The sequence below is a fragment of the Parus major genome, chromosome 1A (genome assembly GCF_001522545.3).
Source record: "Parus major isolate Abel chromosome 1A, Parus_major1.1, whole genome shotgun sequence".
NCBI classification, from domain to species: Eukaryota; Metazoa; Chordata; class Aves; order Passeriformes; family Paridae; genus Parus; species Parus major.
The window spans coordinates 67,487,903-67,514,982 of record NC_031773.1 but is presented as its reverse complement, the minus strand read 5'-3'; the positions used below and the strand labels follow the sequence as shown (position 1 = coordinate 67,514,982).

The 27,080-nt window shown below is 41.6% G+C and overlaps 1 protein-coding gene across 5 annotated transcripts in view; it reads left to right on the top strand.

Moving 5' to 3' along the window:
• CALD1 (caldesmon 1) overlaps positions 1–27,080 on the top strand; it is a 171,228-nt gene that overhangs the window by 66,839 nt on the left and 77,309 nt on the right. For 4 of the 5 annotated variants that reach the window (XM_015627956.3, XM_015627960.3, XM_015627958.3 and 1 more), the window contains exons 3-4: positions 3,390–3,483; positions 22,608–22,719. In XM_015627956.3, the coding sequence (XP_015483442.1) occupies positions 22,649–22,719 (71 nt within the window). In that variant the 5' untranslated portion in view covers positions 3,390–3,483; positions 22,608–22,648. Of the gene's footprint in view, positions 1–3,389; positions 3,484–21,584; positions 21,887–22,607; positions 22,720–27,080 lie in introns of those variants that run through there. The other variant, XM_015627957.3, reaches the window with a different exon arrangement.

Here is a 27,080-nt window from a genome sequence, read left to right as displayed (position 1 = left end):
GTTCTGGAAGAAGTGGCTAGTCAAAGAAATACTTTGCCTAGACTATTTTTTAAAAAAAAGGTGTTTTTCTGCTGTCATTTTCATGACTTGAGGGAAAAGAAATAATTTGCACAACAGCCAATAATGAAATGTATGGATAAAAATTCCTGGCTGTAACTGGGATGAGATTCAAGCTTAACAGCCACTCTGTGGCTGTCACACACTGTGACCCTGTCACGATCGGAGTGGGGACAGGTGACAACAAAAACAACCAAACCAGATCTTTCATAAAGGTGCCACTGAAAGGACAGGAGGAAAAGGACAGAAATTGAAATTTAAAAATTCCATTTAAACATAGGGGAGGACTTTATTCCTGTGAGAGATCAACACTGGAACAGATTTCCACGGGAGGCTGTGGTGTCTCCATCCTTGGAATCAGTCAAACCCCAAGACATGGTGCTGGGGCAGCCTGCTTGGAGCAGGACTTGGACCAGGTGATCTCCAGAGGTGTTGTCTAACCTGAACTGTCCTGTGCTTCTGTGAAATATTTGCTATTTTTACAGACCAGAGGATCAGTCCTTTGGACTGGATTATCTCCTTTGTCACAAAGAACGTTCAAATGCACTTCTCAACTATTCTTTATGTCCCCACTCTCCCCTACTGATGTAATTTAATGTGTGGATTCCACCTTTGACTCAGGCATTCTGGAAGTCACAAGCTGCTGTAGAGAATTTGTGGGAAGCATTATTATTATGTGCTTTCCCTGTCCCTCTGTTCTACTCTGAACATCTGATATTGATCACTGCTGGGATCTGTTGGATAAAGTGGAATAGCTGCAACACAGAGTTTGGTAACTGGGCTCCATAAATTCCCATTCAAAGCTACCAGGTGGAATGGAATCAAATGAATTAACAGAGCAGAAGGGAGTGAAAGCATGTTTTTCTTTGTGTGGGCATGCAAAAATATATAAAAAAATATATATTTTTAATAACCCTCCCCAACCCACATTTGAGTGTCACGGGTCAACTGCTGAATGACCTTGGCTGTGATTTGATTTCCCCAGGTTCTATAATCAAGAGAGCAGCAACTCCTGCGTTTCTTAAGCCACAAAGTACCTCTGATCAAGCATTTTTAAGAGCTTCTGAGAAAAGCATTTATCTTGCTTAAATTGTATTTAGTGGCTACTGTCCTGTGTTATCTGGGAATCCAGTGCCCATGTGAGCTGGGAATGGAGTGCTGGGTGTGTGCCAATGTCTGGGGTGCTGTTAATGCCATTTCACAATGACACCAGAGCATGAACCCAAGGTTTATGGTCAGGGGAGTTCGAAGGAGTGAAAAATCAGTAAAAATGGTGACAATTTTACTACTGAAGCTTACAGCACAAAGTGTGTCCAAACCTGAGGGATGTTTGTTGGGTTGCAGGGTTTGGATTTATGGAGTCTGGTTTTTGACTTGGGCCTGAACTTCCTTCTTGCTGAAGTTGTATGGAAATTACCTCTCTGTTAAATTGTTTGTAACCCTTCACAGTTAGCTTACAATGGAGTTGTGGTGAGGTAGAAGCTCTTTTGGAAGGCAAACACTGTGAGAGAATCTTTCATTTTGTTGATATCACAAATTATGTTGAGCTTGACTCAGAAAAACATTGGTTTAGAACAGAGCAAATACAAGGAGAACAGCAGAAAAGGTCTTCATGACTGTGGGAAAGAAAATGAAAATATTTATGGGGGTTTTTTCATTTCATTCATTCATTCATTAATATTTTTCAAAAATATTAAAGCATTTAAAAAATATTGAAGGTTTTAAAAGAGACCAAGTGGTTTCAAACCCAAAAGGACTTCTAGACCCAGGATTCTCTAAAAAAATTATGTGGAGCTTGACTCAGAAAAGTGTTGGTTTAGAGTAGAGCAAACACAAGGAGAAGAGCAGAAAAGCTCTTCATGACTTTGGGAAAGAAAATTAAAATATTTTTGGGGGGTTGTTGTTTCCATTTTAAAAATGTTGAAGAGTTTGAAAGAGACCAAGTGGTTTCAAACCAAAAACGACTTCTAGACCCAGGATTTTCTAAAAGCATGATCTGAATGTCTTGAAGTTATTCCTGCTGAGAGTCAAGTGGGGAACACCAAACAATAGAAATGAGCAAAGTAAGATTTTCAATTTAGTGGAAAAGCTGGAATTAATTCAGTGACCTGGAAGGGCCTTGTTACTCATGAGCTGGAACTCTGGTCTGCTCTTGCTGTAAGCAGGTGTAACCAGGGAGAGGAAGGAGTTTTAAAGCTCTTGGTTGTTCTTTTCACACCCTGGTGATCAGGGATGTCTCACATTGTTGTTTTTTCTTATGTGATATATGCACAGTAATGCTCAGCATCAAGTGGGGGTTGAGATCTCTTGAACCTAATACTCAAACTCCTAATACATGTGATTAAATTCCTGCCTTTAGCCACCCCAGTATTTGCAATAATCTGAATCGGTGACAGGTGTCTTAAACCTAGAGATCAGAGGGTAAAATTGTTGTTGAATTTACAGAGCAGTCATTTTTACTGAGCCCTCAAAAGCCTGAGTTTCCAGTGAATAAGCAGAAATGAATGCAAGTACCAACCCCATGCTATTATCTGAAAATAAGTGAAATTAGGTTGATTTTTAAATAATCCATTTCCTCTGTTGGCAGCAGGCTGTTCAATATGAAGGTCCTTGGTTCTAAAGAGAAAGGATCACGAGAGGCTCTCTGAAGAAAGCAAAAAAAAAGGGAAAAAAAAGAAAAGCAAAGTTTTTATTTTTACTCTGATGTGTCTGTATACTACCAAAGAGGTAGCTGAATGCAGAGCCTGTCTTTGTTTTTTCCCCTGTACCTTTAATTTTTTTAATGATGAATTCATTTTGCCTCCAGAAATTCATTACTATGAACTCTTTCCCCAATTAGTAGACTTCTAAGTTTTATTCATCTGAATAGTTTTGTATCATCTACAGACTGTCATCTGACTGTTTATGTGCTTTTGGAGTTCTCTTTTGAACTTGTTTTATAAAGCAGGGAATATCCTATTTCCTCAGGGGGGATGTGCTGGAAACCTGGTTCTGCTGTGAGAATTCACTGCTGGCCAGACAGTGTGTTTCATCTTGTTCTAATAACAAGAGTCTGTGTCAGCTTCACTTCTTAAAGATGTTTTAGTGAGTGACTTGCTTAAGAGATCTCTGGAAATCAAAATCTCCTTTGGCAAATTCAAATTTCCAGAGCTTTTCACAGTAGGTTTTGTTGGTGTCTTAAAAACTTTTTAAGTTTTGTTCAATACCTTAAAAAAAAAAAACAACAACTTTCCAGGAGTGTCATTAAAGAAGACTTTGCCAAAGAAGAATGAATAATGCAGAGTGATTATGTCTTTGCTAAATAAGGTTCTTTATTTTCTGTTTTTGTATAGGTATCACCTTGTTTTTCTGGAGTCATCATTTTGATCCATCAAGCAGCTGGTTTGTTACTGAAAAGCTCAGAATATTTCCTCTGATTGCCTTCCTGTGAGTATGATCAAAGAAGTTACCTCAGACTTCCTCTCCTGTGGTATTCAGGGGGGTTTATTTGAGGCTTTTTCTTTTTTGTTTTCGTGTGTGTTTTCTTATTTCTTTGGAGGCTGATCCAAATTCCTCTGAAAATCAGTGGAGAACCCTGCAGCAGACCCTTGGCTCTTGTCCCTCTGGTGTCACTGACACCAGTGATTCTTTTGTCCAGAACTGATAGTAGATGTGGAATTTTGCCTTCAACTCAAAATCTTTGTGTTTTACAGTAACCATGTTGTCAATGTACGATGTACTTTTAGAAGCTCTGTTTCTCCACTGGATTTTAGCAAGTTTTTTCTTGCAGTGGGGGTCTTAAATCATAATTACTTATGTTGTGATCATATGCTATCCTGTTGTGTCTTCTTTTTAGAGCAGGCAGGCTCTGAGAAGAATGTGAGAGACCAAGTAACTGTTTACTGACTATTTACAGCATGGAACACTTAGACATTTTTTTTTTACAAACATTGTTCTTTCACTGCCAGAACAAGTGAGGGCTCACAAACCATTTAAAGGAAGTGTTTATAATGTGTGTAAACTTTAGCCCCTCAATATACGGAAATTCCAGGCTGGAGACAAACTCTGGACTGGCTCTGAGTTTAGGCAGTGCCTGTGACAGCAGAACGATTCCTCAGAAATATTATTGCTCCAGCATTGAGTCAGCTCCCTTAAATACCAGCATCTTCAGTCAGTTCAGGGTACAAAGAGCTGCTTGTCACTGGTGGGGGACCACTTTTTCTCTGTGCCTGAGCCTCCTCTGTCCCCTCTTTTTGGCAAGGGCAGTGTGGAGGAGGAGACACACACACACAGCAGCAGGCTGGACCCTGCTCGCATTGCCTTCCCTCCCCACCAGCATTGCTGGGCCCATTTCAGCTGGCTTTGTCATCATCTTTTGGGGAAGCAAATTTAGCTTTGCCTACACTTCTTTGTGAGGAGGTTTGTGCAAGTGCTGAATGGGCTGGTGGTTGTTGCAGGCTGTTCTCTGCCCCGCTTGTTGTTTTGCAGTTCTGCGTTAGTTTCGAGCCTTTTGTTGGGGGGAACTATTTAAAACTGAAGCCAGATGCAATCTGGAATTTCATAGGAAATGCTGGTGTTTCGAAATTAGGATTTCTTTTTGATTCAGAAGCAGCCTAAATGTTCTAAAATTTCCCATGGAACACTTCTTTCCCATGGGATGTCTAGCTTTAAGTTCCCACCTGCTTCCACGAGTAGTGCGTTTATGAGGCATTGAAATTCCTTAAAAATATGAAACCAGGCTAAGAAGGCCATGCTGTCCAAAAGCAAGTGGGATCATCAATGTAAGTCCTTTTTCCCTGTGCTAAGGATTGGATATTCAGAGAGCAGTGACTGCCCTCCAGAGTGTTTCTGACACCTCAGCAGCTAGAGTTGTATTTGTAGACAGGTCTGAGCACGCAGGCTGTGGTGTTGAAAGAAGGCAGAGGAAGAAGAAAAAGAAGAAGTTTTCAGTCTCTGAAAGCTGAGCTGGGGCTGGCTCCTTATTTTGGTTCATAAATTGCATCTGAAAATCCATCCCCCAGGAACTCAGCCAGCTTCTCCAAGTGTAGGGTGCAGGGTAAGTGTCACCTCTCTCATGCTGAAGTCCCTCTGGTGCCCAGCCCTCGTCAAGGTGACAAAAGAATTCAGTCACAAAGAAATAAAGGCTAAATCTTCTCATATTTTCCATACTTAACCTCCATTTCCACATGACAAAGCTGGCTGAACAGGGGGATGGGTTTTAGGGGATGTGAATGATAATACCATGTTATTAGTTGCCTTTAGAAAATCATTAAAGCAAATGTTGTGGACCAATACACTCATTTGGAAAGGGAAAAAACCAGCATTATCTGGAAATGAGGTGCATCTCTTTATCTGAACATAAAATACAGTAACAGTTCAGTGTTATCATGACAGTCCTGTTAAGACTTCTGTTAGTTCTTGAGTACACTCAATCCTGATTCTGGAAGGCAATCTGACATGCTTATATGAATTACTTTCAAAAACAAGTGCTACCCTCAAAGGTTAAGGTTCAGAGTTACTGGATAGGGATGATTGCTTTTTATTTTCCCTTGGAAATGTTTGTTTTGTTGAAAGATGTTTGCCATTAGGAAACATTGTGCAAGAATGGGTTTGGTCAGCTTTTCTCCTAAATAATCAAGCCTGAAAGCATTTCTGTAAGAGTCTCTGAAGATGTTTTCTATGGTTTTACTGTGATGAGGTAAAGTTAGATGGACACAGGGTCTTCCTTCTCTCAGCCATCCTCTCTGCTACTTGGAAAAGGAGGGGCAGGACTCAATCTAGCCCAGGTTTTGCTTGTGGGACCTCAGGTGAGCTCTGTGTACAGCTGGGATACATTTTGGAAAAGCTCTTTTGTGAGAGATGAGAGCCTGGTGGGTTTTGTGTTGTGTTGGGTCGCTGGGGAGGTGTTGCAGATGTTTGGAGTGGCTGCAAACAAAGCTAAAACATCATTTAGATATAGAAAGTTATTCTTCATTTAAGGGTGAGCCCAAGGAAGTAAACCTGTTGTGGCTCATTGTTGCAGGCTGTTTTCTGCCTTGCTTGTTGTTTTGCAGTTCTGCATTACTTTCAAGCCTTTGTTGGGGGAGTTTTGGATGAAGAACATTTTTTATTTCCCAGGAATTACAACACCTGGGAATTGTAAAACAGACACCCTGAGTAGCTGAAGAGAAATCTACTTCTGATAAACCATTCCCTGTCAGACAGAGGTTAAGGAACATTTAGGAGGAAGAAAAAAATACTAAAAAAATTCTGAACAAGCGGAAAGATCATTTGTAAGGGCAGAATCACTGCTGTGCTCGGAGTGAAGGGAGTGGAGTTGATTATTGGCATTTTCTCAGCAGGTAGGGAGCAGACAGAGCTCACTGGAGAGGAGGTGGCAGGAGCATGCTGCACTCTGGCTCTGCTCACTGCCAGGGAGTCCATCAGACAGCAGAAGCTGTGTCTTTGTCCTCTGTGCAATATTGCCCTTCTTAAGGGCAATAATTTAAGTCAGGAAATGCATGTGCTGAGGGAGAGAGGGGCTGGGAGCTGGGGTTCCTCTGTCTTCATTGACAACTGCTCCTTCTCAGCTCCATCACAACAAGCTCTCCTTTAAAGCACTTTAAAGCTGCATCTCTGCTGCTGCTTTGAACTTCCCAGGGCCATTTTTGGCTTGGTAACTTCACAGAGCAGACCAACCTCTCCCTGATAAACAGGGCCAATTATTCAGAGCCCTGATAATAATTATCCTGTGCAGCATTACACAGATTTCCCTTGCCTACAGTTAAGCTGATGCTTTCAGATCATGGTAAATGCAAATACACCCAAAATTTGGCCCAAAATTTCTATATAATGTGGAAGTGAGAAGCAGGTGAAATTTTAAAAGAGTATCTTGTCTGCAGCTCGTGTTTTATGCCCAGGTGTTGTGGTGGGGTCACCTCCAGCACAGCAGCATTGTTAGATGTTGATATGAACTGAGCTTGAACCCCCCAATCTCTGGAAGTTCCCCATGCCTGTTTTCCAACAAAATCCTGAATTTTTTTGCAATTTTTCTCACGTGAGCGCTGTGGGTTTGGAACTGTTGAGCTTTTGGCCTCTCACTTCCACTGGAGTCCCTTTACACAGTCAAGGCATTCTCTTACAGGGGTCTTAAAATGAAAGTAGATGACATTTAATAGCCTAAATGAGAAACAGGTCTCCTGAAAATATAAGTGAAATTGGTCTTCCCTAAATTGTTGAGTGCTGACCTTGAAAAAAGCCCTTACAGTCTCTGCAGGCAGACTGGAATTTTTTCAGGAGAACAGATACCCTAAACTTCAAGAGATTACCTGAGGCAGGGCTTTTTCTGCTCTTACTTAGGAGAAAATTCTTTTCTGTTACACTTGGTACCCACATGTCTGTCTTAAAGCACTATTTATTTGTCACTGAACTGCTGGAATAGTATCCTCACCCTTCTTCAGGATTTTTTAAATTTGCTAGTTTTAACCATTTATATTTAACATAAATTTTGGTTATGTGAACATGTTAAAGACTCTGTTTGTATTTTGAATATTGGGAGGGCTTTTTTTTATGTGGGAGGCAATGTTTAAATATGTTTTGAGAAGGGGGGAGGCAAGAAAAGCTGTCATCCATCAACTGGTATTAAGCCCAACTTTGAAAGTTTGATACAAACTAAATCTGACTGTTAGTGCAGACATGATACAAATTAGCTGTGACTTTATGATACCAGCTGTTTCTCTGGCAGGGTAAAAGGGCACATAACTAGAATAGCATCTTTTGTTGAATGCAGTGTTTCCCTTTGTTAAATGTGGGAGCCTCAGGCAAAGAACTCCTAGTCCATAGTTATGTGACATGTGCAGTCTGCAACATGTTCACGGAGCTCGGGGGGCTTTTTACTGATGTTTTTCAAAGTCAGGGTTATCATATGTGTTCTATTTTTGCTGGTTTTATCACTGAGAGACAAATCTCTGTCGTGTTTTTCCCCTGTGTTAAAAGTCAGGATAATCTGAGTGCTATTTTCCTTACAAGTGCAAAGAAAATCCTGAAAGGCAAAACCTGAGAAAAGTCTACAGATCCCAGCGTAACATTTAATTGAATTATTCATTTTTATTAATTGTTCTCTCTATGTTTTTTGGGTTTTTTTTTTTCCTTAGCAGAATTTTTATTCCATAAAAAGTCTATGTAGTGTCTAAAAAATTAACAATAAGCACTAACTGGGATGTGACTGTACATTTATGTCCCTGCTGTGTATCTCTGACCTTAACACCACACTAACCCTGGCTAACTCAGGCAGCAGAGAGTTGGCTGTAGCATGTAAATAAACTGAAACAATGGGATTTATCAGGACATCAATTTAATCTTACTTCTGCCGCTGGACTAAGAGCCAGTAAGTTTTTGAAATTTATTACTACAGGTGCCAGATATATTCTAGTGGAATCAGTCAGGGAAGGGGAAATATTAATGGATTAAGTTATATAATACTTAATATTTAATTAGGAGTACTATGAGGAACAACATTGAGGCTAGAACTGCCCAGAAAAGCAAAATTTAGGCTGAGTATCTTTTAAACTTTCTTAGCCACTGTGAGAGATGGTAGAGCAAACAGACCCACCTCCTTCTGAAGATGCAGAAAATAAAAAATACATGGATGTGGAATTGTAGCAGGCATGTGAGTGAAAAGGCAGAGTAAAGGATGTTGAAAAATATTAACTTCTGCTTGTAAACTTCTTGGAGTAAATTTTAAAGATAAATACATTTCAAGAGAAAAGTTGAGGAAGTAATAGCTGTTGAGTTTTCATGCGGTGCTGGTGATAATACGAAACATAAAATATAAAATTCCAAGCACTGCTAAATAGGACTTGGCCATTTCCATTGCAAACATCCAGTTTTACTGTCTCACATCTGTTTCTGAAATTATGTGAAGTATTTATTTAAAATGTCTCACCATGATAGTCCAAGTGACAAGGGAACATCTTGCTTTCATGAACGTGTAGAGTGGTACATCAACAAACAAAGGTCCATATATGACATTTGAAGAACAAAACCCAGCCACAAGGAGTTCCACGTTCTGTACTGATTTTTTTTTGTTGATGTAGAAGTCCCCTTAGCCAGGTTTCTCCTTCTGGTTATATCCCTGCAAACCTGGAGTGTCTCCAAGGAGAGCTTGATGCATCCCTGCCATCCCTGCAAGCAGGCTGAGAGTGGGAGCACAGGGCTGCCTGTAGATGCAGCCCAAGTGAAAATGTGGGTGAGATGCTAGAGAAACGTGAAAATCACAAAGAAGGACCAACCAAGAAGGAAAAATGACGTGGAGAACTTAAACAGGTAGAATTTTAGCAAGAAATTTATGTGCTATCAAGTAAATGATAGCTGCAGAAGCCATCATCCCAGTTGAGTTTTATGGCCATGATGTAAGATGGGAGAAGGGATGCTAGCCTTCAAATCCCAGAATTTAAATTAATATTTTTATTATCTGAACATGCATTATTTTTAATGAAAACAACTTTCACCCCTTGTTTTGAGCTCTAAACTATTGAGCTGTAGTGTTCTGAACTTCAGTCAAGTTGCCATATTCCTCTCCAGGATAATGACACACTGAGTGGTGAAAATGATATTGGCTCTTTTGGGTGTTTGGGAGAGGGCAGATAACATTTTGTAGTCAGATGTTCCAGAGGCTTCTGGAGAAGTCTCTTTATCCACATGGCAGCTAGGTTATTCCTCCAGCTGAGTTACTCTGGGATTTATGGTTGATGATAAGGAAAACCCCTTTATTTTAAGTTCCCACTGTTTTGCAGATGCTAATAAAGCAAAATGACTCAAGAGTCTGTGTTTCACTCTGTGTTTCATTCTGTTACCCCTCTGGCTGGTGCATTGCTACCCTCATGTTCATTTGTGTCTCAACCTGATCAATTAATTAATTTCCAGAAAATCTTTATTTGATATGGTTATTTAGAATCGCACTCTGATTCTTCCCTTTGGAAGACTGTACAAGCAAAAACTCTGTTCTGTAGGAGTAAAATGATCAAAATTTACTCACTTGGAAGTGAGTAAACATTTAAGGACTTGCTTCTGCCAGTCAGTGATGTGCTGAACATTAGGTTCATTCTTATATAAATATATTGATCTTACAGGTTCTTTTCTTTCCCCCCTTTTTCTCTTTCTTTCAGTCTCTTGCTTTCAATTTGCTTTCATCTTTTAACTTCTCCCACCCAGCCCAAAGCAAAAATCTATAAGCAATGGTCTTGTTCAAAGTATGGAAGCTGGCTCCAAAACCAACCTTGCTTCAGTTTTAAAACCTTGCTTGAGGGAGCCAGAATCCCTTAAATGATTTAATTTTCAAGCAGTATGAATCATGCAGCAACTGCACAAACTCTGGCTAGAATATATGGTACATATGTTTGTTCTTTAGGCAGTAAGGAGAGAATACAGAACTGGAGGTCATTTGAGTTACAACTGCTTTGGGGGATTTTTTTTTCTTTAATTTTTTTTTTTTTCTAAAACATTCCTTCTAACAAATGCAGTTTAAATGGGTTTGTTTATACGGAGTGGAATTGGAAAGGCCCAAACTAACCAGGCTTTACACAATGTGGCCTTCTTCCAAATTAATCTAAAATATTTTAATCCCTCTGGAGTTTCTTTATCCTCTGCATCTGTGCTATATGTGGAGACACATTTTTAACATTTCTTTGAGGAAAATTACCTTTTTTTCCCCTCCAACTGTACTCAGCAAGGTCAATGGAGCACTGTTATATGCTATTTAAACATCTGAGATTCATCATATATCTGCACAACAGAAAGAATCATCATAAAAGGTCTAATGAATCCCGACTGCTAGCCAAGTGAGGGAGTCCCCTTACGGATACTGGGGATTAGAAACAAAGAATACATGCAGAACACAGGTTTTTACACTTCAGCTTTGGCAATTAACAACTAAACTACCCCTCAAGAAGGGAGAGGGGAATGTTTGCGACCCCCAGAACAATTCTGGCAAATCACACACCCTGCTGGAGCCAAATTCTGAAGTCATTGCATGGGCCAAGATGTTTTTTGGGAAGCAAAGTGGTCCAATCTCCGTGCTTCTTGCCCCTGGGAAAGGAGATGCTCCAAGCCATGGGCAAGTTCCAGTGAACCTCAGCCCCTGCCTTGTTTTTAAGGCCTTCTTGGTTTTCTTGTTCAGTAGCAAGTTTAACTGAAGTCATTTTTTACTGCTTGGGAACTGAAATACTGAGAGAGGCCTAAAAATTTCAGTTTTTTGTAAAATTATCTTCCAGGCATTTCAGAAGCCACCACTACTCCTTCAGTTGTCTGTGGTTCCAGTCAGGCTGCGATGGCCACAGGGAGCAGATACAGCTTGGATCTTTTGGGATGTTTTATCTGGAAAACTTTAATCTTGGCATTTTTATCTGAAATAATGTTATTTAGCTTTTTTTTTTTTTTCCCTTTGGTAGATGACATCCAGGCTGGTTTAATATCTGTGTTTGTTCTAGACTCACTGATCCTCTGAACCCTGCTGGACCACGAAGTTCAGGTAACTTTAGGATTGAACCTCTGAAGGAAAAATGAAATGCTGAAGGCCTCTGTTCTGTGGAACCCTAGGATTTTACCACAGTTGTTTTTTAATTCTCATCACTGAAATCCTGGTGGGCTGTGCCTTTCCCAGTTATAAAGGGTAGGGAACAGCCCTGTTCTCCTGCACAGAGGGCTGCAGGACATGATTTGTGGGATGGCCCCGCTGAAATTGTCACCCCACACTGTCCCTGCTTTCAAGTGACGAATCATACCTTCCTCAAAGACATTTTCCCCATCTTTTCACATAGTCAGGGGTATTTTGGGACCATTGCAAGCCATACAGTAATGGAATAAATTCCAAGTGCAGCAGGAGACCACATTGGAGGAAAAACTCATTATGTGCCAAGGGCATTTCTTTTACTTTTTCTACCGGTACTGGAAAATATTCCCTAAATAATACATCTGGATGTGGAGGAGAAGAGAGGGAAAAGATGAAAAACAATCCTTTAAATTCAGTAGGAGCCTATTTAATGGCTTGTTTAATCTGCCAGCTGGCACAGCACTGACTTCTTGCTGCACATACTTTAAGAAGACCTATGTAGTTCTTGGAAGTGAGTTTATATTAAGTTGTAGAAACTTAAATATGGATAAATTGGCAAGGCTGTTTTTTGGTGCTTAATAGGAATCAAGAAACTGCTTAGTCATCTGCAAAGATATTTCTGTCTCCTTTTTAATATATATACCAAAATAATACGGACTTAAAGCAGTAGCAAAGATAGTAAAAATTCAGATCTCTTTGAAGTATGTGCACATCCTTCAGACTTTGAAATCACATGTATTCCCTAACACTCTGCTTTGGGCAGCGTTTTTATGTTGTTTGTGACATTTTTTTCTTTGAAGTAACCTTCTGAGTGTGCACATTATGAATTTGTGTCTTCTGCAGCAGTCTCTGGCTAAGAAAACTGGTGCTATCTTCAAGTTGATTTTATTCAGTGTCTTGCAAGGGATATCACCTAATAGGTTCTCTAGGCTGTAGTTTGCATTTATTTTATATGACTCCTAAGTGTTGATGCTTTTGGATTTTAATTGGATTACAAATTTGGATTTGTGTGAAGGTAGATGGGTGCAACTGAGAGCAAACTGGATGTGCAGTGTGATGTATATAATTACATTTACACTTTCTGTTCCTGAAAAGTTAGGCTGCACCAAGATGCATGTCTTCTGTTTTCAATTACTTTCAGCAGTGGAAAAGCAAGGGAGAAAGGATTTAACAAGAGAGCAACCTGTCTTTTATGTTTAGGAACTCCTTTAACAGGATCTGAAGTGACACTTGTCAGTATTTACAAGCTGTAAAGGTTTTATTTGGTTCAGGTAAGCATTGAAAAATCTGTCTATTTATGATTTTCATATATGGTTTTAATTTTCTTTTTTCTCATTAAGGGTGCAAGCTATTTTCATGTTGTTGTATCTTTTTTCTAATTTCTAATAACAATAACAAATTTTATTTGATTGATTGTCATTAATTAATAACAATCAAATTTAATAAATTATTATTATTTTTTAAAGCTCAGGTATGGGTTGTAAGAATCCTCCAAGTTTATCATGTGGGACTTTGGTTTGATTCTTCTGTCTACACATCCAGCTGCACCCTGTGGCTGTGAAAAAGGGGCTTCAGAATTTATACTGTGACCAGTCATGTGTGTCAGTCTGAGCTGGGTGGAATTGCATGGCAAGAAGAGAGGCTGGAGGAGAGCCCATAGGGGATTTGGATCCTTATGGAAGGGGATTTAGGGAATGGTGGTAGGTAACATTCAGTACAGAAATTATTTTTATTTCCCAATCTGGTTTTTTTGATGGATTATTTTTTTTTTTAATTTTTTTTATATTTTTTTTGCCTCTGGACCACACAGATATCTGAGGCACCATTCCTAAATAAATGAAACAATTTAAAAATTTATTTGCTTTATGCAATGCTCAAGAGTAACTTTCTTTTTGCCACATTAATACAAAGCATTTTTGTGTGTCTGTATGCACACAGGACACTCTCAGGTCTCACCTGCCTTGTTTATTTGACTCTGAGCCAGGCCAAATCCTCACCACTTTTGTGTCTTCTGGTTTGGTGACATTGTTGTGTGTTTCCTTGTTTTCAGCTGAACTCAGCCTACAGTGGGGGTGCATGATGTGGACTTTGAGGGATATACATCTATTTTCTGACACCCTGTTGAAAGCCTTTGTGGTTTTGTTGCCCTGCTTTACCCCTTTAAAGCCCTTTAAAGCTTCAACTTTCACCCAAAATAACTTGGAATTGCTGTTCATTAGAGATAAATTGATAGATAGACCTACTTGGCAGCCAACAATCTGGGTTTCATTTTTAAAGATGACCAGAAGTGTGAGCTGGAAAAGCCCAGCAGAAATTTCCGTAGCTGGATCCATTCCAGGTGGAATTCCACAGATTTCCATGAAGTTCTGCCACTGAATAACTGGCCTTTCAGCTGCAATGTATCCATCATGTGTTGTTTTGGTGTGAGTGTAAAGATACTGCGAGGGAAGAGGAGTTAAAGTTTAAAAGCAGCTGGCAGCACCTTGAAAATTTATCATTTGTTTCTTCCAAGGAGCTGGCTGGATTCAAAACACTCGGTGTCTCTTAGGGCAAAACCAGCAACATCAGCAAACCAAAGAACTTTAGGTGTGCTGGGCTTTCTTTGCTCATATTTCTTTCTTCTTTAAAAATGCAGGGATGATGTCTAAAACCCAGTATTGTTGCTTGGTGTTGGCTCAACAGAGCAAGACCAGAGTCCCCCTCAACTCTCATTAGAGTTTATGATGTTCAGCACTAGGCAGAGCTGGATCCTAGGGCTGAATGTTTTAGCACGGAGAGAAAAAGGGTTGAAAACACGAAACCCAAGCCACAGTAAGCTGGCTGCATTTTATCTTCATATTCTTTTCTATTACTGTTTTATGACTGACTATGTAGCTTAATGTATCATGATTTTGTATTTTGAAACACGTTCCAGAAAACATGTGGAGTTTGAAGCCTGGCTGAGTGAATATTGCTGTTGGAACCTTACCTTAAGATTTGCTCAAACGTTTCATTATTTTTAATGGCATGGCCTTAGCCTTTTAATTCAAGATGTGAGAGATACAGAGAAAGTGTGCAAACAGAATGCTAAAGCATTTATAAAACCTGCTTGGAAACAAGTACCTTCAGAAAGTGTATTGGTGAAGCTTTTCCACAGTTGTGCATCTGCTTCTGCCTGTGTGATTCTCTTTTCCATTCTCTGTAAAAGAAATCAGTGGGAAATTGGCATTGTCATTTAACAGGGCAAGGAGTGCATTCTCCTCTTTATTATATATTGGTCATCTGAGCTGGTTGTTTTTTCCTATTATGAAGAACAAAGAGCTCCTGGATGGAAGTTGTTGGCCTGGCTGCTGTTTTTGTGCTCTTGGAGCCCATGGGAGATGAAGCTGGGGCATCACCACGGGTTTGTCACAAAGCATGCAGGAGGACTGAGTGCATCTAATCATTCTTGTGATTAGATCAGCAAAATGAAGATGTTCTTTGCTGAAAGAAGGTGGTGATGAAGGTGGAAGCAGACAGAAGGCAAGGGTAACTAGTGGATGATGTCCCAGGAGCTCGCTTCCCAGTGTGCCATTGCAGGAAAAGGTGAACACGAGTCAGAGCTCATTTGGGGATGAAGCACTTTTACAAATGGTTTTGTGGTCTGCAAAATGCCTTCTGTTTCTGAGTGTTTGGCCTCATCCTCACTACCTGGGTTATTCTCACTTATGGTTGAACATTGGTAAAGGGAGATGAAGCTTTTACTGCATTTTGTATTTACAGCAAAGGCTAAGTGTTTCCTCAGTGATAAAGGTGCATGTAAAAATAACTCATTTCCCACAAGTAAGGAATAAATGCAATTCTGCCTTTGCATGTGTGTGCACAAAGGTACAAGAGGATGAAGCAGCCTATATTGGCAAAATCTGAGATTACACCAGTTTCTGGCCTGCAGGGTATGCCCACTGAACTTTAATTGTGTGCATTAGATGAATCTGTGAGGATGTAATCCAGTCCTGACTGAAGTCTCTGGGAAGTGTGCCAAGGATTCCAACAGGACCAAGATTTCAGCTCTAGTTTGTATACGAATAACATTTCAGTATCTTCTGATCTTTGGGGACAACATATTTGAAATACTTCAGAGGACACTTGAAGGGGAGAGTCAAGGGTCGATCCTTCTGCCATGAGAACCAGTGGCTGTGCCAGCAGCTTCCAGCTATGCCTCGTTCCTTCCTTCGTCTGCTAATGGGAAATGATAGACAAATGTCACAGAGATCAGGGCTGGGACTGGTATGTGCAAATCCAGATGTCAAGAGAGAGCTCTGCCTGGCCCTGAAGTCAATGTGCAGTAGAGGAAAGGAGAGGAAGGAAGTAGGAGGAGTGGAAAAGGCAGTCAGCCTGCCTGAGGGAGGAAAGATAAACGGGGACTTTCCACTGGAGTTGGCTGGCTCTGAGATGAGAGCATCACCAGTGTTTGCTGACACCTCTGGGACAGTGCAGCTCCTGCCCCAGTGCTGAACTAGATCATGGATACAAGAAATGGACCAGCCACGGATCTTGTAGTTGCAGACCATGATGCCTTAGGATTTTAGCTTTTATATATTCATATGTTTGTTATCCTGCAGTTCTTTGGTGTGTAGCTCTAAACTCCACATACAGTGCTAGCTGCTGTTTTCCCATTTTGGTCACACACAACAATTCCTCTCCAGGCCTGAGAATCAAGGACACCTCGCTGCCTCAGGCCTGAGAGATGCAAACAAAAGTGAATTGGGTGCAGGGAGCAAACTTGGGATAAATGACTTCATTACCTGAAGCTGTAAATGGAAGATTAACCCACAATACACAAATGGACCAAACTTATAAAAGAAGGAAAACCCATGTTCCATTTTGAGTGTAGTCCCTGGGTGGGTTTCATCTGTCCTAAATGTACCTGAAGGCACTTCAACAAATATAACAGCTTTTTATTCTCTTTATTTTGTCTAGCTTCTGTTTTGAGGTAGTCCCAACAAGGCATCAACCCAAGGGGTGACCTCTGTCAGGAACAAAATCCTGTGAAAAGCACCCTGACAACATTTTCATGTGGTTCTGTAGGAGCAGGAGCTGTCACAGGGCCCTGACACCTTCCAGAACATTTGTGATGTACACTTTGGTAACCTGTGCTGGAGGCAGGGTGGGTGAAACCTGCTCAGCACCTCTGCAGCTGAGGGCCTGGTCCTGTGGCCATCAAGGAGATGGAAAATGTACTTCATAGCAAAAGCAAAGATTTTAACAGATGGGAGTTTGATTTCCTTATTGAAATTATCTGTAAGTCACTGCCTTCTTCTCATAAAGTCATTTGTTTGGAAATACACACGTAGCTGGAAGGGAAATGTTCAAAGAACTGAAACTGGGACCTTGAGAAAACACCAAAGTTTGATTTTCTTGTGCTAAGGGTGGTTTGCCATCGATGAGTTTCCCTTGGAAGTCCTAAGAAGCATGGTCAGATGAAACAAGGAACAGCTACACTGGAATAAATCTGTGTTCATGTGACCTAGTATATTTATTTTGCCTCAGGTCCCACATGAGCTATTCTGTTTGGGAAGGAATAAAGCTGCTTGATATGGGTTTGTGTGTATGTATATGTGTATATGTACAAGAGTTTATTTTCTGCAGTCAACATGAATACTTGGCCAAGTTTACAGAAACAATTGCAGATGTGGTTTTGCATGAAAGGAATGTTGAAAATGAATTTATGGAGCCTTACTGTTGGTAATATATGTTTCTGGTGATATCTAACATTTTGGATTAAAGAAGGGGCATGCATGAGGTGTGACACAGGAGAAATCAGTCCTTTGAACTCCACCTTTTGGTTTCAATGAAGTCATGCCTGTTTCTAAAAGACCTGAGTGGCACTGGCTGCTTCTAAACCAGAATTAATAGGGGAGCAATGAAAATAATTCCCAAATGTTTTCTGACAGATTTTAATAAAAAACACACTTATTTGTTTTGACTGAAGATAGATTAAGGAGCTCTAATTCTCCCAGATATTGCAGTAGAATGCTTGTCATACCTGCATTTCACGGGTGCCAGATTAAACAAGTCACATTTAGACAATGAGTGTTGCTTGTTGAGTTGCTTGTAGCTTCAAAAGGGGCAGTGAAGAGGTTATGTTTTCACTTCTGAGGTGGAGGAGGTAGAAGGAAAGGGCAGTGGTAGTCCTAGGGATACAGTAGATGTCATGGAATTTAGCCAGCTAATGCAAAATACCTTTCATGCTTCTCACTGACCAGTCCTTTGCTGACATTTGAAAGGTCCACGCTTTGACACCAGGGCTTTGAGCCACCTGAGGTGGACACAAACTGGAAAACAGAACACTTGGATCGATGGGGTACAAGTCACAAAGCTGCATGCAGCCTTGGTTTAGGTCAAAATGTAATGAGAAATTTGATGGGTTTGGTGCTAGTATGGACAAAACCAAATTGCAATGAGGGCAATAAATTGGGTCTTCTGTCACCACCTGATCCTGCAGTGAGGACAGGTCAGAGGACAATCAAACGTTTAGTTGCCAGCTCATGGGAAACCTTTGTGTAGCTGGACTTGGAAGGATCCTGAAATTTCTACTGGGATTCTCCAGTGGTGCAGGATGGGCCTGTGCTGGCAGCCCACCTCATTCACCAGCCTGAGAGGCTTGTTGGGCTCAGAGAGGAAGGGGACACACCTGAGGCACAGCGTGCAGAGGTCTTTAGACATGATGAGAAATTTAGCAGGACTTTTTCTTGTTACAGAGAAACTTAGGCCAAATCCCCTTGCTTGATTCAGGTGAATGAGGAACTTGGGAAATCTGTCGTTGTGCTAAGAGGGAAGCAGGATGGAATGTGCTCGTGTAGCACAGATCCTCGAGCAGTACACAGCCGTGCTATATCAGGGAATAAACTTTGCTTTGAAATTTCCTGGCTCAGCCAGGTTGGAGCTGGTGTAGAAGTTCAGCCTAAACATCTGGGAGCTCACGCAGTGCGATGGAAAGGTGGCTGGGAGGTCTTGAAAGACATTTCTGTTCAAAGACCTGAGCAGTAGTTTGCATGTTGCTTGCAGCCAGACTGGCTCAAAGGTTTTTAAGACCCCCTGGATGCTGAGTTGTCTCTGAAACCAGTGCTGGGAAGAGGGTGAGGACAGTTTTAAATCTGAGCCAGAGCAGGAGGTCATTTTGCTCTCCGCACTGGATTATACAATTATATGGTTGTGTGTGTATTTCTACTCAGCCAATTTATTGTTTGCTTTCAAAAAGGATATTCCCAATGAGTGCTATTAATATATTTTGTCACATATTTGCAATTACTGTGCGCCTTCCTCTGATTTTCTACCTGGATGAAAGTTGGAAGAAAGAAGCCAGAATTTTCCAGGTCTCTCATGGGATGAGACATAAAGGGGAGTGGGATTTGCATGTGTGGGCTTTGTTCTGGGAGGGATTAAACGTGGCTGTCCTTGAAGGAAGTAATTTTTAGCAAGACAGTGAAAAACTCAACAAATTTTAGCAATAAACCACAGTCAGGTGAAGATCAAATGGATTATGTGAAGAGAGGGAGTAAGACAACTATTGCTTTTGAAATGAGGGTTTTTTTGGGGGAGAGATAATATTTTCAGGGCACTTTGCCATAATTCTGATTCAAGCAATGTAGGTAAATTCTTCCACAGGTCCCTCTTTTGAACCTGGTGGTGGAAAACCCCCCAAAGTTTGCTTCAGATTATTTCAGTGCTGTAAAAGCTGAAAAGATGCTGAGGATCTTGTTTTGAAATAGAAACAATGATGAGTGGTGGACTTTTTCACACTGTGAGAGTAGCCCATATTCCAGTAATTTGCACAAAGGTGTGGATGCCGGGGGAAGAAAACTGGTCTAGTAATTTCAGACATCTGCATCTATTATATATATATATATATATATATATATATACAGCAACTTATTAAAAATAAGGAAAATAAACATACAGTCAAAGAGTAGAAAAATAAAATGTCTTTGCACACCTTGGAAGGTCACACAGAGAGACATTTTCACAAGTGGCTTTGAGGGCAGGCCCTGGAGGGGAGCTGGGTGGAGTGTTACATTTTTTCCCAGGATTTTTTTTTTACTCAATTTTAATCTTAAAAAAAGAAACATTAAAATGTTCACACTCCAAAAAATGTCTTGCAGAAAATGCTTCTAATAGTTGGTACCTACATCAATAAGTAAAGCAATTTTTGAGTCTTCTGAGAATCTTAATTTTATACTATGTATAAAAAATGTGCATTATATTATATACATATATATTAATATATATGTATTACGTATTTTTGTGGAAATAGGAAGAATTTTTAGACAGATTGATGTTATTGTCCAGTGGTTCTCAGAGGCTGGATGGCAGCTTGTCATTTTTGAGGAGACACTGAACAGCTGACTTCCTCAAGTGAACCTTCTGGCTGATGGCTCCTTTTCTTGCACTAGCATGGCTTTGCTAGGTAAATCAAACTGATGGCCTGAACTCCATTTCCCAAGTGGCTTCCTGATTTTTGAAAGAGAGATTTTGGACTGCAGGCCTTCTGAATGTCATGCAATGGCTGTGACTCAGTCCTCTGAGAGGAGACATTACACTGGATTAAAGCCTTGCCCTCCTCCTGAGATGTCCACCCATCTGATCTTCACTGCGTGACAGAAAAGCACCCTGAGGATTGGGAAAATTTTCTGCATCAGGACTGCTGGGCAATCTCCCCAGTGCTCCTGGGAAGGAAAAGAGGGGAGGAAGAACAGAAATAGTTTGGGGTTGTTGTTGTTGTTGTTATCCTCCTCAGACTTCCTCGTGAGGAAGAGCTTGAGCTTTCGGAGATGAGGGGTGGTGCTGAGGACCATGTAGAAAGGGGAGGGGTGGAGGATGGGCTGGGACATTTGGAGAGGGCACAGGGACAATGTTGGTGCACAGAGCCTCGAGCAACCCAGAAGAAAGAACAGGTGGAGAGAGGGATGTGCCTGGCTGGGTAGGAGCTGATAAAGGTGCACATAAATCAAAGCATGTCTGCTTTGGGGAGGTAAAGCAGGAAAAAGCTTTGGGATTCTTGTTCCTAGCATGTGAGTTGTCATCCTAACAGCCAAGTCTTTGTTTAAATCCCTGGTGGTGAATGCTCCACAGGCCAAATGCTGCTGCCTGGTACAGTCCTGGCTCTGGGGACACTGGCATTGCACAGAAACCCAGTGTGCTGCTCTGAATTTCTCCTGTCGTGTACCATAACTCCTTTTTGATCCTTGTCTTCCAGGCAGGGGCAGCCACATCAGTCCTGCAGCTCACAGGTCCTCCAGTAATGAAACTGGGGCCAGGTTTAGCTGCACACATGGACTTTCTCCTTCCTTGGGAAAAAAATGGAAGATTTGCTGTTCTGGGTTCTCAAAGGACCAGAACAAGGACCCAGTACTAAGAGATTGGCAAAAAAATCTTGTTACAACTTGCTTTTTGGATAGATGGCCTAACTGAATTAAAATAATAATAATAATTAAAAAAAAAAAGGTAAGCAGCAGCATTGTAGTGTCTCTATCAGATTTGCAAAATTAACATTTCCTTTGAATCTCCACAAAACAACCCCAGATAAATGCGAGGAAAATCACATCAACAGCAACAAAAATTTAAATCCCCCAATCTGGGAACAAATCAGAAACAAAAATACCCCCAGGGAAAGTAAACTAATAAAATAACCTTCACAAAACCCCCGCCCTCAGCAGTGCTTTAATCCAAAAAAGGGGGCAGAAAAAGCCACGGATTCCCTGAAGCCAGGCAAGGCTTTGCTGGTGCCAGTGATTTTATGGGGAGGGCACTTGGATATAAAGCCGTGAGACAGATCTCCATCTGCAAACAGCGCTTCAAATAACATCCAAAGGCACCTGGGCTCCGTTTCCCCTCAGCTGCCAGCAGCTCCTGAGCCACCCTTGGAAGTTTTAGGCTTTCCCTGTGGAAGGACAGGCTGGGAAAAGTGGTTTTTTTTTTGGGGGGTGGAAATCCTTGGAGTGCAGCGCCGGGGCTGGGATTGCAGAGGAAGCTGAGGCCTCCAGCCCTGCACAGGAAGCAATCTTAGAGCAGGCCTTAAATGCCAGATTCCAGGCAGAGTTTAACTAACCACTGACAGCTCTGTAAACAAAGCAGGGACAAAAAGAGAACAGCTTTCCCTTTTCTGGTAGTCATTTTTGGTTTGGGGGCTGCAGGGGAATTCTGTAATAGTCGGCTTGATGGGATATAAACCGAGGCTGTGAAGGCTTTGTATATGAAGAACTGTAAAGGGGAAAATACTTCATGGACTAAATCATAAAGAAGAAGGTAGGGCACGGGCAAAGCGCGCGGATTAATTGCCAAAGAAAAAAAAATATTGCTACTTTTTGTTCTTTGAGCAGTGTCTGTACATAGTTCGATTTCCCCTGAGTGGAATTCTAAAGCAGTGGCTTATTTTTCTTGTTTCTCTTTTCATTCTCTTTTTTCTCCCCCCCCCCCACCCCCCCTTTTTCTCTTTTCATTTTCATTCTTTTCTCATTTTCTCTTCACTTTCCTTTTTTTTTTGAATTTCTGAAGGTGGGGGTAGGAACAGCTGGAATGGGGGGGGACTAACTTTTGCAGAACTTTTAATTTTCTGTGCAACTAAAAAAAAGAAGAACTCTCTCGTGCCGTGATTTTACTGCTTGTGGTGAAAAATTGGAAGCTTAAAGTTAAAAATCCTGCTGAATTGTTGTTTTTTTGTTAGTGGAAAAGACCTGTGACGTTACAAATAGCTAGGCTGCGGCTAGCAGATGTATACAGTCCTTACTTGAAGCATGTTGATTTAATTTTAACTAGGAAACTAAACGCAGGCAGGGCTATGTTTATCCTACAAGACATTTCATTAATCTTGTTTATCTCAACAATACCGAGGAAGTCGAGGTTTTTTGATGGAAAAAGAAAATAGTTACAGCGCTGTTAAGGCAGCAAAACAAAACTAAATGGACTCAGTTGGTTAAATGCCTCCCTTGTGTTTTCACTCTCATCTAAGTGATCATCTCCCTTTTAGATTTGGATCTTTCCAGAGCTTGGAACGCTTAAACAGCCGCCATGGATGACTTTGAACGCCGCAGAGAGCTCAGGAGGCAAAAGCGTGAGGAAATGCGCCTGGAAGCAGAGAGGTGAGTTACCACATCTGGAAAATGCTGCTGGTGCCTTGCCTTTGATTAGCAGTGGCTATGAGAATTTCTGCCTCGAGTCCCAAAGAGTCCTTGTGCTAGCGATACGTGCCGGAAAAACAGCTTTAACTAACGTTGTGGGAGAGATGAGGAGTGTGTACTGCCTGATTTCCTTAGAATGCTGTAAATGTCTGGCTTCTGGTTATTTTGCTGCATGGATAAATGTAAACAGCAAAGGTGGTGGAATATGGGCACGGGAAATCATAAGAAAGGAAAGCTCATCCTCAGATGCTGTGGGAGTGCTGTGCAGATGGGATTGTGCTTGCCAGATATTTACATGTCAGATATTATATCTACTAAAGATAAAGTTATAAATTGAAATCTGGGATACTCTTGGTATATGCTGTATGGCATTTGTGTGATTTGTCTGCCTGTACTGGGCAGTGTTGTTTTTTTATTCATTTACAGTTGCTTTATGTGGGCAACAAGAGCAGCATTTGCTGTCAGTTGTTACAGATTTACTTTGGTGAAATGAGAGCAGAATTTGATGTGGGTATGATGATGTCAATTTATGAAATAAATATCATGAAAATACCGGGAATGACATTTCATGAACTAAACCCATTTTACACCTCTGCAGTTCTGTTCACTTTAATGAAATTTCATGATTTACACTGGTGTAAGTAGGGAAAAAGGCTCCATTCATTTTTGTAATGTCTTCAGTGATAAAAAGATTTGATTATTAACACTGCATTGATTAAAAAAAAAAAAAAAGTTAGGTTTAAGCACATTTTGTTCTCATTTTTGTATTTAATTCTGAATAGGGACTTCATTTTTGTTTCTTCTTCTTCTTTAAACAAAGCTGTTAAAGGAAAGGCTGAGACCTGAGGGTTTGATGGGAATAGAGGCCTTGGGTGGTCTGTGGAGGATGTTAGGGGTTGTAGTTTGGGAGTTTCTGTAGGAAAATTCCTCTTAACTTCTCTTTGAAGCCCTCCAGGCTCTGGTTGAGCATGCAGAGGCTGTGGGGTGAGCTGGGCTGTGTGCTGTGGATGGTTTGGGCAGGCAGGGACAGCCACAGGGCTTGGGGACAGTGGGCTCTGCCCTTGCCATCACTGGAGCTGGAATCCAGGACCCACGTGTATCCCACCCTGCTGATGGGAACTGCTTTTTCCATGTCTGGGGCACTTTGTTGGGGTTTAGAGTGATGCTCTCATGGAGGGGGGTAGCTTGGCCAGAGAAGAAGGGCTTGGGCCTGTGTCCCTTTTTCTCCCTGATCACTGCAGATGCGCTCCGTGCCCTTTCCCACACATCTGAAGGCTTTCAACAATAAATTACTGTACGCTAAATCTTGCTGTACTCCCTCTGCTGCTGCCAACTTCAAGCATTCAAGTACCATGAGTCAGACCCCTTAAAAGTCACAAGACTGCTTTAAAAATCTCAGGATCTTAAAAATAATTTAGTCTGGACTTTTTATTTTTGGTTTGCCTTAACAATAACAGAGCCTGGTTCTCAAGTCCAGATGTGACTCCGGGAGCTGGGACCTCCCAAATCCTGCCCCAGCGAGGGCAAGGTGGGGCAGGAGATGAGCTGGGCATCTTCCCCCATTGCAGAGCTCACAGAGAGGGAAGGACAGCAGCACTGGGGCAGTTATTAACAAATGAATATGTGATGCTGCATCGGTTTTGGAAAATTCAGATTTTTAGGGATTTTTGGGGGATCATCTTCGCCTTTAATGATTCGACCACAACAGGTCATAAGCTGCAGAAATCTGCTTTCTAGGCTTTCATAAAACACTTTCAGGTGTTTTATGAAGTGGGCTGTGCAGTCCTAAAGCTCAGCATGGAGGTTGGAAATGTCCCTCCATAAGTTCTGAGCAGAGCCCATTTCCCCAGCCCTCCCATCAGTGGGCTGCTGTGGGGAACCCAGCACTGGTTGTGAGCATTTCTGCTGGGAGATGGACAGATGGACGTCTGTGTGGGCTGGAACACGCTTGCCAGGTCTCCCATGTGCTGTTTAGGTTTGAGTAGAGCAGCAAACCCAGCAGTGCAAGCAGCCACATCCATCAGCAGCGTTTGTAACTCCAGTGTCGTGTTTTGCCGATTCCTGCAATGAATATACATTGAAAGCCCGTCTTTCTAGCTGGATGCTTGTGCCCAAGAAAGACTGAGGGGTGAAAATGTAGCAGGATGGACTCCTGCAGCACCTGCCCAAGAGAGAGTGATTTGATATTATCATGCCTTCACTGGAGCCAGAGCCATGTTAGGATCAGTGAGGATACAGATGCTGTCAGATTCCCGAGAGCTGGAGCCGCTGATTTCCAGCTATTTAATCTTTGGGAAGCTTAGTGTAAGTTCAGTTCTTGAGGTCTGGTGTGAGGCTCTGTGTTTTGGGGCTTTTTCCCATTAGGAATCTGTTGGAAATGATATTTTGTTGTGCTGTGTAGCCCTGGCATTTGGGCTTCATGTCCTTAGAATTCGTTTTGTCCTTTGAAGACCAACATTGCATTTCACCCCTGGTATGTGCTGTGGGTAGTAGTTCAAGCTGTGGCAACTCAGATAAAAAATTGCCACCAACTCAGAAACAAAGTGGTTTTTTTTTTTTGCATTTTAAGATCTTATAATTTCAAGGTATTCCAGACGTTCTGGATTCCCCACACTGCGCCCACCCAGAAATTTTGTCCAGCCAGATTTATTTTTTTTTTTTTTTACTATTTATATTTGTCTGGATCTCTGGAGGCCTCTCAATGTGTTTGGAGCAGCACTGCAGACCTGTCTAGGGGGCATGTTTCCAACAGCAGACATATGGGACTTTGTCCAGCTTTCTCCCAAGGCTGTCAGATTTATTGCGTGTGCTCAGCCTGGCGGGGACCCAGCAGCTCGGGTACCTCAGGGGGGAAGGAGACTTTTCAGCCACAGCCTGGGAAACCCAGGACAAAGTACGGCAGTGCCAACTTGTGCCCATCTGGCAGCATCTGGTTTGTACTGATCAGGTGTGAGCTTCAGGGAAAAAAAAGGAAAACCTTCTTGGGGTGATGGGATGTGCTACAGCTTTAACTGCTCAGGGGCAAAGCTGAGGCTTTGTCCTGTTCCCCAGGGGCAGAGGGACTCCTGTGCCTGGGACTGGTTTTATAAAGCCCTGAGGTACCAGTCTGGAGCTGGCTGGAGTCGATGGGAAGCTTTGCACTGATTTCAGCTTTGGATTAAGCCCTCCCTGAGTTATTCCAGGCAGCTGATTTACGAGGCAGTGGCAGCCCTGAAGGAGCTGGATGAGCTCCTCAGGGTACATCCTGTGCTGCAGTGTCAGGGCTGTCACAGCAGCGAGCTGCACGGAGCTGACGGGAAGGATCCCATGTGGAACTGGAGCACAGGGGACTGACTTCCTTCAGTAAGGGAAAAAACAAATACCACCTGCTGCTCTGTGCCTCTTCCTAGGCAGTAAAAGATGTTCCCTTGAGCAAAACCCTTGGGTTTTGTAATTTTGATGTTGTAACTGGTGCTGGAAGAATTTAGCCTGGAGCTGGGTAGAGTCTGTGTGTGTCTGGAGGGGTGACAGAAAGCATTTCTGAGTGTCTTACTGGTCCACTTCAGTCTGCTGCAGCTGCACTGAAAAATTGAGGTGAAATACTTCTTGAAATGACAATGGACCTTCTTCCTTGACTTCAGCAAAACTGAGAGCAAAAATAAGCCCCTTAAACTCTCTGAAGAATATTTTCCAGGTTAATCTATTTGGCACTTCAGCCTCAATTTTACCACTGGCTGACTTATCATTGCACCAGCAATGAATTTTCACTTCTGCTTTGTGGCTGTTGTTATTATTGTTGTTTTGTTTGTATTTGTTTGATTTTGTTTGGTTTGTTTGGTTTTTTTTAAATTTTATTTATGCTAGGAAGCTGATCCAGTTTGTTGCATTGTCACATCATCACTGCTGCAGACTTCTGGAAGGTCTTAGGGTCATTGTCAGGCTGGCCTCTGTTTAGGTGAAGCTTAACTTTGAATCTGAACCAGAGTTTTGCCCTGTGTCGTGCTCCTCCCTAAGTGATTGCAGATCACATCGTGGGGAAGGAGAGCTGTTGGTCATCCTGATGTGAAAATATGGCAAAGAGAAGGGGTTATCTAGATTAATTAGATATTAAATATTTCACCTTAAAAAAGGGTATTTGAGTAGGACATAGAGAAAAGCACTGCCACAAAGCTGCATGGCTCCTGATAGCATTAATTTAGAAAGAGAGAAAGGGAGAAAGAGAGAAAGAAAGAAAGAGAGAGAGAAAAAGAAAGAGAGAGAGAGAGAGAGAGAAAGAAAGGGAGAAAGAGAGAAAAAAAGAGAGAAAGAGAGGAAGAAAGAGAGGAAGAAAGAGAGAAAGAAAG